General features: G+C 47.4%; 1 protein-coding gene across 1 annotated transcript in view; it reads left to right on the plus strand.

Moving 5' to 3' along the window:
* The first annotated feature begins 108 nt into the window (after positions 1–108).
* The window catches only part of TECPR2 (tectonin beta-propeller repeat containing 2), a 94,438-nt gene continuing 81,454 nt past the window's right edge, over positions 109–13,092 (plus strand). Inside the window, exons 1-2 of the mRNA XM_036264929.1 lie at positions 109–153; positions 6,177–6,417. Coding sequence (XP_036120822.1) covers positions 6,199–6,417 — 219 coding nt within the window. The 5' untranslated portion in view covers positions 109–153; positions 6,177–6,198. The remainder of the gene's footprint in view (positions 154–6,176; positions 6,418–13,092) is intronic.

Here is a 13,092-nt window from a genome sequence, read left to right on the forward strand (position 1 = left end):
CTGCCGCTCTAGCCCCTGGAGGAGCCGGCTGTGGCTCGGCGGGGCGGGCCGGTGGCCCAGGGAACGGACTCCCGGCAGCCCCCGCGGCCCGGCCTCCGTCCCCGCCTCCTCCGGCCGGTGGGGCCGACGAGTCCCGAGGGGCTGCCGCGGGAGGTGAGTCCGGCGACGCGGCGGGCGGCGCCGCGCCCCTTCTTCGGCCTCCCGGGCCGGCGTCCCCTCGCCTGAGCGTCTCACGGTCGCCCTGCCCGATCCGCCCGTTTCCCGCTCCTGTCTTCGCTAACACGAAGCGCTCGCCTGGCAGAAAGCAGCGGCCCGCCGAGCGCAGCAGCTGTCGCCCTCCCTCCTCGGCTGCACGGGTCCACGACCCGGTCCTCGGACCCCGCCTCGCGCGCCCGGCTCCCCTGGCTCCGCCCACCCTGCGCCCCTCCCCCCGCCGCCCCGGGCTCCGGAGCCCCCGGGCGCCGCAGCCTGGCCCCGACCTGACGCTGCGCTCTGTCCCCGACCCTCGTCGCCCACCAGACCTTGGCACGTACCCAGTGGGTGCCCAGTAAGTGGTGGTTCAGTGCGCACACGAACGACGCCCCTCTCAGTCCCGTTTTGAGGCGTGGGAGGCGGACGGGGTCGTGCAGGTTAAAGAATGGGCTCAGGTCAGAGCGCGGCGGCCCCTTCCTCAGCTCTGCGCCGGCGAGGGCATCGCCGCTCTGAGCTCCGGTTTCATCAGCAGGAAACGGGAGGCGGCCGTAGTTTCTGCCTCTGTCTTGGGAGGATTAAATGGGTCAGTGCAGGAAAAGTGCAAAACCCGGTGCCCGGCGGGTGGTGCGTTTCCACGAAGGACGGCGCTACTTCCATGTCTCTTCCCTGCTCTTTGTTCGTCCCACTTTTCTCGCCGACATTCGGGAGTGTTTTTCTGTTCCATCTGTTGGTGGAATGTGGGGTACCAGCTGGAGTGCACACACTTACCTTATCTGCTGGAGTGAATAGTTGCACTTGGAGTGGACATCCTTGTAGCCAAGGTCTGTAAACTTGAAGGAAAGGAGTTGTGGGAGATCCCCGTACCCAGACCCCAGCATGTAGCCCCTTGTCTCCAGTGACTCCTGGGGTGCCCTGAGCTGCAAGGGTTTCCACACTTCTGCACTCCCAACTACAGTGCACCTCGATAAGCCTCTGACCTTCTGGGTTTTGGTAACCCGACTTACATCCCATGTTTGTTCATTCAGCAGGTAGTTATTTGGGGTCCACTGTATGCAGCCACTGTCCCAGGCTCTAGGGATGCTGTGGTGGACCAGACAGCCCCAGACCCCACCCTCAGGAGCTTCCAGCCCGGAGAATCAGCAGGTACAGGCAATAGAGGATGCTCTCCTTAAGTTCTCTGGCTTGGAGAGGGGTGGGAGATGGGATAAGGATAGTCCTCTTCTGAAGCAGTGACTAGGAAGTAGCTTTTGTGGGGTTTAAGTTGTTTTGTAGCCACGTTGTCTTTAGGTAGAAAATTGGCTCCTGCTGGATTTGCAGTCTTCTCTTAGAGAAGTTACACTTGGAGTTTGAGGAAGGTGGCTCCTGTGTAGTTGGACAGGCGGCTTCTGGAACTTTGTGGGAAAAGGAAGGAAACACATCACGCGGCACTGGATTGGTCTTGGAAAAGGGAAGAGCAGGTCAGGAAACAGTCACACACCTAATGAAAACCAGCTTTGGGGTCAAGCATGGGAGATAGATACAGCAGAGCACATGGAGCTCAATGGAGTCGGGGGAGGGGTTGATGACTGAACTGCTCAGGTAGAAGTGAGCTGTTGTTCAGAGTGCGTGTCCACTTGTGAATGATGGGTACTTTGGATCTGGACATAGGACCAATGAATTTTTGCTTAATGATGGCTGCATCTGAGGTAGAGTGGTCTTGTATCTTTGGCTATTGTATTTGGGGAATTCTGGCAGTGTTTTGAGAGAGAATAATTCAACAAAAACGTGTTGAGCGTTGGTTGTACCACACTCTCTCTTGGTCTTTTGAAGCCCCACAGACTATACAGACTGGAAGGATGTGGGCAGAGACTGGAAGAGGTCCATGGAAGGCGATAGAAACAAGCGGTGATGGTGCTGTTGGTAACTGCCCTCAGCGTTCTGTAAATGCAGAGACCAGCCACCTGACAGAGGGAGTCTGAAGGCTTCCTGCTGGAGAGCTAGTTCTTGTAGGGGGTGGGGGATGGGAAGGGTCATGCGTGCTCAGGGACAGGTGGAAGCTCACGGGGCTGCAGAGTGGAGTGTGGGAAGCAAGAGCGGCCTGAGATGAAGCTAGGTCCAGAGCACTGGCTGGCCCACAGGCATGGGGCCGGGAAGTGATGTGGTCTCATCTGGAAGAGAGATGACTGCCTTAGTCTCATTATGTTCAGCCATAAGATTTTAACACTGAAAAATACAGTAGATGTTAGGACCCCAGCCGGGAAGCTCAGTTGGTTAGAGCATTATTCCGATTCACCAAGGTTGTGGGTTTGATCCCCAGTCAGGGCACATCCCGGTCAGGGCACATACAGGAATCAACCAATGATTACATAGATGGGTGAAATAACAAACCGATGTTAAAATATAATAGATGTAGCCAGAGTTTAAAAATAGATCGTACAGTAGGAATACTAATTGTCACTTCCTAGAGATTTTGGGGGGAATCCTTAAACCATTAGAGTTGTCAGATTGTTCTGTCGACTTATGGTCACTGTTCAGATAAGGGAATGATTTAGACTAGATACTATTATTCTTAGCTCCACTTTTGAAAAACTGCACACCAAGGTGGCATTAGGGTGCTGTTAGCCCCTTCTGGTGTATGGGGTTGATGGTACGAATGAGGGAGGGGAGCATCCTGACCAGAGGAGGAATGCTGTGAATGGGATTTTGTGGTATTTTTGTTGTTGTTGTTTATTGATTTTTAGAGAGAGAGAACGGGAGGAGAGAGAGATAGAAACATCGATGAGAGAGAACATCGATTGGCCGCCTTCTGCATGCCCCCCCACTGGGGATTTGGCCCACAATCTGGGCATGTACCCTGACCAGGAATCGAACCAGCAACCTCTTGGTGCATGGGTCAATACTTAAGCATTGAGCCACGCCAGCTGGGCAGGGTTTGTTTGTTTGTTTGTTTGTTTTATCCTCACCTGAGGACATTTTTTTCCATTTTTTGTTCAGATAGAGTGGGAGGGAGAGAGAGAGAGAAACATTGACGTGAAGTGACACATCAAGTGGCTGCCACCTGCATGACCAACCAGGGCCGGGGACAAATGGCAATCGAGGTACGTGCTCTTAGTAGGAACCAAACCCGGGACTCTCTGGTCCGCAGGCCAATGCTCTAACCGCTGAGCCAAACCAGCCAGGGCAGGGTTTGTGTTTTTAATGGAAGTATTTGTGACCAAGGCAGCATTATTGACTGTAAAGGTTGGGTTGATTGTTGAAATGGGAACAGTTTCCTCATCTGTAAAATGGAGGTGGCAGTGGCGCCTACCTCACAGCTGTTTTGTAAGGATTTAATAACTGTGCTAAGACAGCTTCTGTTAGTAACAGTGGGAGCTGTTACTGCTGTTGCTATTGTTACTGCTGTTATTTTGGTTCTCGTGTTCAGCGTCCTTAATGATCTGCATGCTTTCCCCTGGTGTCTGTCAGAAACCTTCTCATTGGAGTTTGCTTCCATTTGATTTTTGGGTCACGTGGGGCTTGCCCACCTTTCTGGAGCACTTGCACAAACCCAGACTTGGTCTTGCCCTTAAAAAGTTATAAAGCCCTGGGCGGCTTGGCTCAGCAGTTAGAGCGTTGGCCTGCGGACCAGAGTCCCAGGTTCGGTTCCGACTAAGGGCATGTGCCTCAGTTGCAGTTTGTCCCCGGCGCTGGTTGGGGTTATGTGGGTGGCAACCAGTTGATGTGTCTCTCTCACATAGATGTTTCTCTCTCTCTCTTCCGTCCTCTCTCCCTCCCGCTCTATCTGAAGATAAATGCAAAAATGTCCTTGAGTGAGGATAAAAAAAACAAAAACCAGCATACATCGGCCTGGTTACTATCGCACTAAACACTTAAAACTGTGTGGCCTTGGGCAAATTTCGAAACCTGCCCAAGCTTCAACTTCTGCTAAAAGAGGGTGGTCAGTGTTCTCAACCATCACGGAGGGATAGGGTGATTATTATTACCCTTAGGAAACTTCTCTGAAGTTACCCTGCTTACCTGCCTGTATTGGCCATTGTGATTATAAGCAACATAGGAATCTGAAGCTTGGAAAACTGGATATGCGACACAGATCTGGGGGACTGCTATTCCGGCACTGAATCGTGACCGTATTGGAGAAAAGACAATATTTTGCTGTTCTTCCCCTCTTGTCACTCATTCCTTCCTTGGAAATTTTCCTTTTTTACAACTCATTCATTCAGTCAGTACTTACTGAGTGCACCAGATGTGCCCCACCCTCTTGTAGGTGCCGGGCTGGAGGGATGAGTGAGGCAGATGGGTCTGCTCCTGTGGGGCTTACAGACTGGTGGTGCTGGAGGGGTCCACGCAGAGCCGGCAAAGAAAGCGGGAGTGTGAAGGGAGGAAAGGGTAGAGAGGATGTGATGCAGGGTGCTCAGTGAGCCACTGTCGGGGGTGATCAGGTGAGGCCTCGGGAAGGACGGGGGACATTCTAGCAGAGACTGCCTGTTGAGAAGAAGCAAAAACTGAGTGACACCAGGAGAAAGAGCATTCCAGGTAGAAGGAGCAACCAATGCAAGGACCTCTGGCTGGGTTTCACTAGAAGAAGGCTTAGAAGTCAGTCAGTCAGATCTATAGAAATAGAAAACCCACAGTTGAAACAGGCTATAAATCCAGCATGCTAAGAAGTTTCTCCTAGAGGGGCTTGAAAATCTCCATGGACCTAAAGGGCTGAAATGTCCCTCAAGGCCTAATCAGGTACAAAGCATCCACCTGTTGCTGGTCTGTCAGCTGTGACTGTGGGCTTGGAAAAGGCCCAGAACTTGGAGTACATAGACCTAGATTCAAGTCTCAGCCTTGTGGTCTTGGGCAAGTCTTGTGAGCCTCTGGCCTTCAGGACCTTCATCTAAAATTTGGGGACAGCCCTGACCGGTTTGACTCAGCAGTTGGTGTGTCGGCCTGCGGTCCAGGTTGACCCAGGTTCGGTTCTCTAAGGGCACTTATCTCAATTGCAATTTGTCCCCAGCCCTGGATGAGTCGTGCGGATGGCAGCCACTCTATGTGTACCTTCCACATCGATTTTTTTCTCTCCCTCCCACTCTGAACAAAAAATGGAAAAATGTCCTCGAGTGAGGATAAAAATAAATACATAAATAAAATTTGGGAACAATGGAGGAGCAGAGCGTTGGGAAGGGGAGGAGGGTGTCAATGGAGGAAAAAGGAGAAACACCCGTAACAAAAATATATTAATTAAATAAAAAAATAGATGTTGGGGACGATGCCACCCCCTGTCCTATAGAGTAGGATAAGGATTAAATGAGCGACTGAGCACTTGGTAAATTATGATGTGCTATGTATGGATTATCTATTGAGGGAGGCTTTGGATCCAAAATGCCAAGAGGTATGGGTCTCAGGGAGGAACGGGCAAGAGGCGCTGTGTAGCTGAGGCTCCGAGCACTGAGCAGGCTGCAGCCTCCAGCCGGGGACCATCTCAGTGCAGCATGTTGCTGCGCCTGGGGTCCTCCTAGCACAGTGTCTTTCCTGTTTCTTTCACATTCCATCCTTCCTGGCGGGCTTCATAGTTCAGAGTGTTTCCAGCAAAGCCTTTCCCACACTGTAATCCACAGTGCTCTCTACCTCTCCTCATCAAGACCCACAGATTCACCTAATCCCATGTGGTTTTGGATATTTTCAGTTCCTTTTGCCTCCCTGGCTAGTTCATAAGCTAATTGAGAATAAGAACTGTTTTTAATATTCTTTCCGCCCCTCCATAGTATTTATCATAATATAAATTACAGGGGCCAATACATAATTAAGTGCATTTTGAATTAAAATGCTAAAAGAAAGTGGTCTGAATAACAGCTGGTTTACTTTCTCTGTTTAAGCTCCAGCTATAATTTTTACCCACTTGAAAGTTCCCATTTACACTATCAAACATGACTCCTCTTTGGCATGACCAGATAGGGGAAGAATTGTAGCCCCCGTTTCCCTCGATGCCTGCCAATCGACATTCCTTTTCCTTCCTGAAGGTCATCCGTGGGGACCGTGGCCATGGCATCCACGTCAGAGCCTGTTACATTCAGGGAGTTCTGCCCTTTGCACTATCTCCTCAACGCCATCCCCACAAAGATCCAGAAGGGTTTCCGCTCTGTGGCGGTCTACCTGACAGCCCTGGACACCAGTGGGGACTACATTGCCGTGGGCAGCAGCACCGGTATGCTCTACCTGTACTGCCGGCACCTCCACCGGATGAGGAAGTACAACTTCGAGGTGAGTCCTGCTGCCCTCTGTGCCTTGGCATGCTGGGCCCGGGGTGATGCTTAACGTGCTTGTGAGTCCCACCGTGGGACAGTTTCTTCTACTGATTTACCAGAATATGGCCTTAGATTCTCACCCAGATAATACTTTAAAACCATCTTTAATTGAGGTGGCATATAAAAAAATCGGTGTTTAAAACTTTTTTTTTCCTGCCTCAACAAAAATCTAGCATCACTCTAAAAGAGAATATTTTGGTGTTTAATACTTAGCAGACCCCTGGCCGGTTTGGCTCAGCGGTTAGAGCGTCGGCCTACGGTCCAGAGAGACCCGGGTTCAGTTCCCGCTAAGGGCACGTAACCTCGGTTGCAGTTTGTCCCTGGCCCTGGTTGGGTCGTGTGGGTGGCAACCCCTCGATGTGTCCCTTCCACGTCAGTGTTTCTCTCCCTCCCTTCCTCCCACTCTATCTGACCAAAATATGGAAAAATGTCCTTGAGTGAGGATTAAAAAGAAAACTTTGGAAGTAGGTATTTTTTCTGCATGTTGTGTTTCTCAAAGTACTTTGACAGACTTACTCAAATAATCTTTAATTATTCTGTTTTGTTTATTATGAAAAAAGGACTAGTGTCACTCTAGGCTAGCTACCTGAACATGCACACCTTAGATAAGATCACTGCCTTAGAGCTTCGCTGTGGGCCCCAACCAGCCTCTGTTCTGTGTTGGTTGACTTGAGCATGTCTGTGTATTGTAGATGGGGAGCACCGAGTATCAGTGGACCGTCAGTTAATATACCCATTTAGTTAGTATCTGTGGCTGTTTGTTTGTTTTTTTTGAGAAAGACTCAAGCATGACTGAGTTGTGGCTTCTACCTTGTGGCCTTGTGGACTCGACTCTGTCTGTGGTTGGTGGGCTTTTATTGACTAAGAAAAGGCTTTTGTGTTTAAGACAAATGTTTCCAAATATCTGTATTTTAATCAAAATTCAACTTATTAAAGTCTTACTTTAAAAAGTTAGTTTTTCTTAAGCTTCTGTACTTAATTTTAAAATAAAAATGGGTCGCATGCATGTAGGAGCTCTTACTATATGCTAGTAGCTCTTACTTATTTAACCTTTACATATATGTATTAACTCATTTGTGCTCACAAAAACTGTGTGTAGTGGTGTTATCCTTGTTTTACCAGGGAGACAACTGAGGCACAGAGAAGATTAGGGAATTCCCCAAGGTCAGGAGTTAGTAAGTGGTGGCAACACTATCCGAACTTGGACAGATTGGCTCTAGAGTTTATAGTAGTATTTTTGTATAAAAATTAAAGCTACTTGCCCTGGCCGGTGTGGCTCAACAGTGAGAGCATTGGCCTGTGGACCAAAGAGTCCTGGGTTCGATTCCAGCCAAGGGCACGTACCTCAGTTGCGGTTCATCCCCGGCCCTGGTTGGGGTTGTGCAGGTGGCAACCAGTTGATGTGTCTCTCACATTGATGTTTCTCTCTCTCTTCCTCCCATTCTGTCTGAAGATAAATGTAAAAATATCCTCAGGTGAAGATTAAAAAAAATTCAAAGCTACTGCTATTTCTTTTCTTTGATTAATAGCTTATGAATTTGACTTGTCAAATTCCCCAAGTATTTAAGACCATTACATAGTTAATCTTTACAACTATAGTTTTGCATTAATTTATCTGAAATCTCTCAAATACTTCAAACACTTAACAAGCAAGACTTATTAATCTGACAGCGAACCCCTAACGGGATAAACCAAAGAAATCCGTGCCCAGACACATCATGATTAAACTACTAAAATGTAAAGACAAAGAACAATCTTAAAAGTAGCCAGAGAAAAATGACAGATTATCTGTAGGGAGGGTTATTGAAATGACTGCAGATTTCTCATCAGAAACCATGGAGGCCGGGAGACAGTGGTACAGCATTCTAAAGTCTATGAGGAATTCTTTACCCCATGAAAGCTGATCTGTCAGGGAAGAAGGTGAAATACGAGTATTCTTAGATAAAGGAAAACTAAGCAATCTGTTTCCAGCAGACCTGTTCTCAAATCATTGCTGCAGGAAGTGACACCAGAAGGAAACTTGGAGCATCAGTAATGAAGGAAGAATAGTAAATACCTGGATAATTACAGTAGGCGATTTCTCTTCTCTTGAGTTCTTTAAAATATTTAACAGCAAAAATTAAAAGACACATTGTCTGGTCAGGTTTTTAATGTGTGTGGTTGTAGTAACACGTAGACAACGTTAGCATAAGAGGAGAGAGAGTAAGGGAACTCTATGGTGGTAAGATTTCTACAGTCTACTTGAAAAGGTGATATTGTAATCCCTAGAGCAACCACTAAGAGCCTGTACGACATGGTGCAGTAAAAATGACTATAGACTTAGCAAGTGGAGTTTTAAAATTGTACACACTAGCCCTGGCCGGTTTGGCTCAGCGGTTGGAGCGTCAGCCTGCAGACCAGAGAGTCCTGGGTTCTGTTCCCGCTAGGGGCACGTACCTCGGTTGCAGTTTGTCCCCACCCTGGTTGGGGTCGTGTGGGTGGCGACCAGTCGATGTGTCTCTCTCATATCAATCTTTCTCCTCCCTCTCCCACTCTATCCGAAGATAAATGCAAAAATATCCTCTGGTGAGGATTAAAAAAAAAAATGTACATACTAGTCACAGGAGCGCAAGAGAGTGGAAAAAGAAGGAAAAACAGAAAACAAAGGCAGTGTTAAACCTAAATCAAAATGTACCAGTAATTATATTAAATGGAAGTTATCTTACATATCAACTGAAAGAAATTATTCGAATGGAGAAAAATCACCTTGTCTATAAGAAATTCAGTTTAGCCCTGGCCGGTTTGGCTCAGCGGTTAGAGCGTCGGCCTGCGGTCCGGAGAGACCCGGGTTCGGTTCCCGCTAAGGGCACGTACTTCGGTTGCAGTTTGTCCCCGGCCCTGGTTGGTCGTGCGGGTGGCAGCCACTCGATGTGTCCCTTCACGTCGATGTTTCTCACTCTCTCTCCCTTCCTCTCTCTCCCTCCCACTCTATCTGTACAAAAAATGGAAAAATATCCTCGGGTGAGGATAAAAAAAAAAAAAAAAAAAAAAAAAAAAAAAAAAAAAAGAAATTCAGTTTAGCCAGACCGGTGTGGCCTAGTGGATTGAGCATCGTCCCATGGACTGAGAGGTCCCAGTTCGATTCCCAGTCAGGGCACATGCCCGGGTACCAATCCCCAGTAGGAGGCATGCAGGAGGCAGCCAGTCGATGGTTCTCTCTCTAAAAAAATGCCCTGGCCGGTTTGGCTCAGCAGTTAGAGCATCGGCCTGTGGTCCGAGAGACCCGGGTTCGGTTTCCGCTAAGGGCGCGTACCTTGGTTGCAGTTTGTCCCCGGCCCTGGTTGGTTGTGCGGGTGGCAATCACTCGATGTGTCCATTTCACGTCATTGTTTCTCTCTCTCTCTCTCTTCTTCTTTCTCCCTCCCTCCCACTCTACCTGAACAAAAAATGGAAAAATGTCCTTGGGTGAGGATAAAAACATACATACATACATACATACATACATGTGGCTGAGTGCTGGAACCTATCCCTGGGCGGGTCAGCTCAGGACCCTGTTGGGGCCATGTGGTAAAGGGCCTGGGGGCCCCTTAGTGTGTTCTATGGAATTTATAATCGCTTTCTTTTATAAAACGTGTCTCATTAATCACCACTTTATTTTCCTTTTTAAAAAAGTAATTGATTCTTTCACATTTTTTAAATATATATATATATTTTAATAATATGTATTTATTTATTTACTCATTTATTTATTTAGTCCTCACCCGAGGACATTTTTTTTTATATATATTTTGTTCAGATAGAGTGGGAGGGAGAGAGAGAGAGAAACATTGACGTGAAAGGGACACATCGAGTGGTTGCCACCCACACGACCCAACCAGGGCCGGGGACAAACTGCAACCGAGGTATGCGCCCTTAGTGGGAACTGAACCCGGGTCTCTCCGGACCGCAGCCCGACACTCTAACCACTGAGCCAAAATGGCCAGGGCTATTTATTTATTTTTTATCCTCACCCGAGGACCTTATGTTTTTGTTTTTTGTTTTTTTGATATTTTTTTGTTCAGATAAAGTGGGAGAGAGAGAGAGAGAGAGAGAAACATCAACATGAAAGGGGCACATCGAGTGGTTGCTACCCACACGACCCAACCAGGGCCAGGGACAAACCGCAACCGAGGTACGTGCCCTTAGCGGGAACCGAACCCAGGCCTCTCCAGACTGCAAGCCAACGCTCTAACCGCTGAGCAAAACTGGCCAGGGCTATATATTTTTTAACTTTTTTTTTTTTATCCTCACCTAAGGACATTTTTGCATTTATCTTCAGATAGAGCAGGAGGGAGAAAGGGAGGAAGAGAGAGAGAGAGACACATCTAGTGGTTGCCACCCACATGATCCCAACCAGGGTGGGGACAAACTGCAACCAAGGTACATGCCCTTAGCAGGAACCAAACCCAGGACTCTCCGGTCCGCGGGCCGACGCTCCAACCACTGAGCCAAAACGGCCAAGGCTTTAATATATTTTTATTGATTTTTGTGTGTGTATGTGAGAGAGAGAAACCTCGATTGGCTGCCTCCCACATTCTCCCCATAGGGATTGAGCCCGCAACCTGGGCATGTGTGCTGCTTGGGAATTGAATCTGGACCTCTTAGTTTATGAGACGACGCTCAGTCCACTGAGCCACACTGGCCAGGCTTATTGTCCTTTTTTAAATATAACTATATTTTTAATTTTTTGTTATGCCTCACCTGAGGATATTTTTCCATTGATTTCTAGAAATAGTGGTAGGGGAAGAGGGAGAGAGAAAGAAACATTGATGTGAGAGAAACTCATAGATTGGTTGCCTCCTTGACTGGGGCCAGGGATCGAACCCACAACCCAGGTACATGTCCTTGGCCAGGAATTGAACCTACAACCCAGATATGTGCTCTTGGCCAGGAGTCAAATCCAAGACCTTTTGGTCCACAGGCTGATGCTCTAACTGCTGAGCCAAATAGGCCAGGGCTATATAACTATTTTAAAAAATTAGGCATTAAACTAAAAAAAAATACTTAAGGAGCCCTGGCCAGTGTGGCTCAGTTCGTTGGAGCATCGTCTCCCATACACTGAAAGGTGGTGGGTTCAGGTTTGATCCCTGGTCAGGGTGCATACAAGAGGCAACCTATTGATGTTTCTTTCTCACATTGATGTTTGCCCCCCCTCTCCTCTCTCTCTCTGCCCCCCTCTTCCTCTCTCTGAAGTCAGTTTTTTAAAAAGTTTAGGAAACAAGAGTTTAGTGCTCCCCAGAATATAATTACAAATGACATCTGACTGCTAGTTTTGTAGTTTTACCAAGAATTAGTTTTGTATTTATCATGTGATGCACCCTTTTGGCTCTGAAGGGATGTGATAGGTTAGGACGGCCTCTGCGGGGACCACAGAGTTTAGAGGAAATTAGTACAGATACCTGGACCCGGCAGACTAGAAGGGGACTCCAGGAAAAAAATCCCATGTATATGTTCTTACTTGGGGCCCAAATCCACACTTGGCAGCCCAGAGTATCAAAAACAGTTGTTTGAGCCCTGGCCAGTTTGGCTCAGCGGTTAGAGCATTGGCCTGCGGTCCAGAGAGTCCTGGGTTCGGTTCCTGCTAAGGGCACATACCTCAGTTGCGATTCATCCCTGGCCTTGGTTGGGTCGTGTGGGAGCAGCAACTCAATGTGTCCCTTTCACGTCGATGTCTCTCTTTCTCTCTCTCTCCCTCTCTCTCTCCCTCTCTCTCCCTCCCACTCTATCTGAATAAAAAATGGGAAAATGTCCTCAGGTGAGGATAAAAAATAAAAATTAAAAAAAAAGCAAAACAGTTGTTTGAACATCCACTGAGTATAAAGTACACACTTATAATTGTGGAAAATCACAAAGAAAGGAAATAAAAATTCTGTTTTAGAAAGAACATAGAATTTGAAGTTAGAATCTTAGGGTTTTCTTTTTAAAAATAAATTTACTTATTTTAGAGAGGAAGAGAGAGAAAAAAACATTATTTGTTCCACTTATTTCTGCATTCATTTGTGAGGGATTAAACCTGCAACCTTGGTGTATCAGGATGATGCTCTAACCAACTGGGCTACTAGGTTTGAAAACAAAGCTGTATGTAAAACACATCGGCTCTCTGGAGGAACACTCCCAAACTATTCCTCATGATTACCTAACCCTAAGAGGGGGTTGAGAATGGGGGAAGGTGCAGAAGGGGTACGAAGGGGAAGTTGTTTTTTTTTGTTTTTACTTTAACACTGTGGAACTATTAGCATTTTTTGGTAATAAGAACATATTCATATATTACTTTTATGAACAAAACAACACAAGGACAACGCTGCCAGCCTTAGTGTGCGATCCTATAGGTGAATTAAATATTTATGTTGTCATTATTGTCAGTTTCATCTTCAGAGCTGGCTGAGTCTCAGAATCATTTGGTACAATCCCCATGTAAACAGTAAGTAAGACTCCTGCTCCAGGCCACATAGCTGGCCACCTGACCATGGTGTTCAACCCGGCGAGGGAGGGCGGGGCCTTACAAAAGTCTCCATATGGAGCACAATAGAAGCCAGGTTCAAGGTCTCTGGAATTTCCAAGGGAAGAGTGAGAGATGTATGAACTGGTTTAATTTAGGGAAAATCTAAGACTT

Source organism: Molossus molossus, unplaced genomic scaffold (assembly GCF_014108415.1).
Source record: "Molossus molossus isolate mMolMol1 unplaced genomic scaffold, mMolMol1.p scaffold_m16_p_1, whole genome shotgun sequence".
Classification (NCBI taxonomy): Eukaryota; Metazoa; Chordata; class Mammalia; order Chiroptera; family Molossidae; genus Molossus; species Molossus molossus.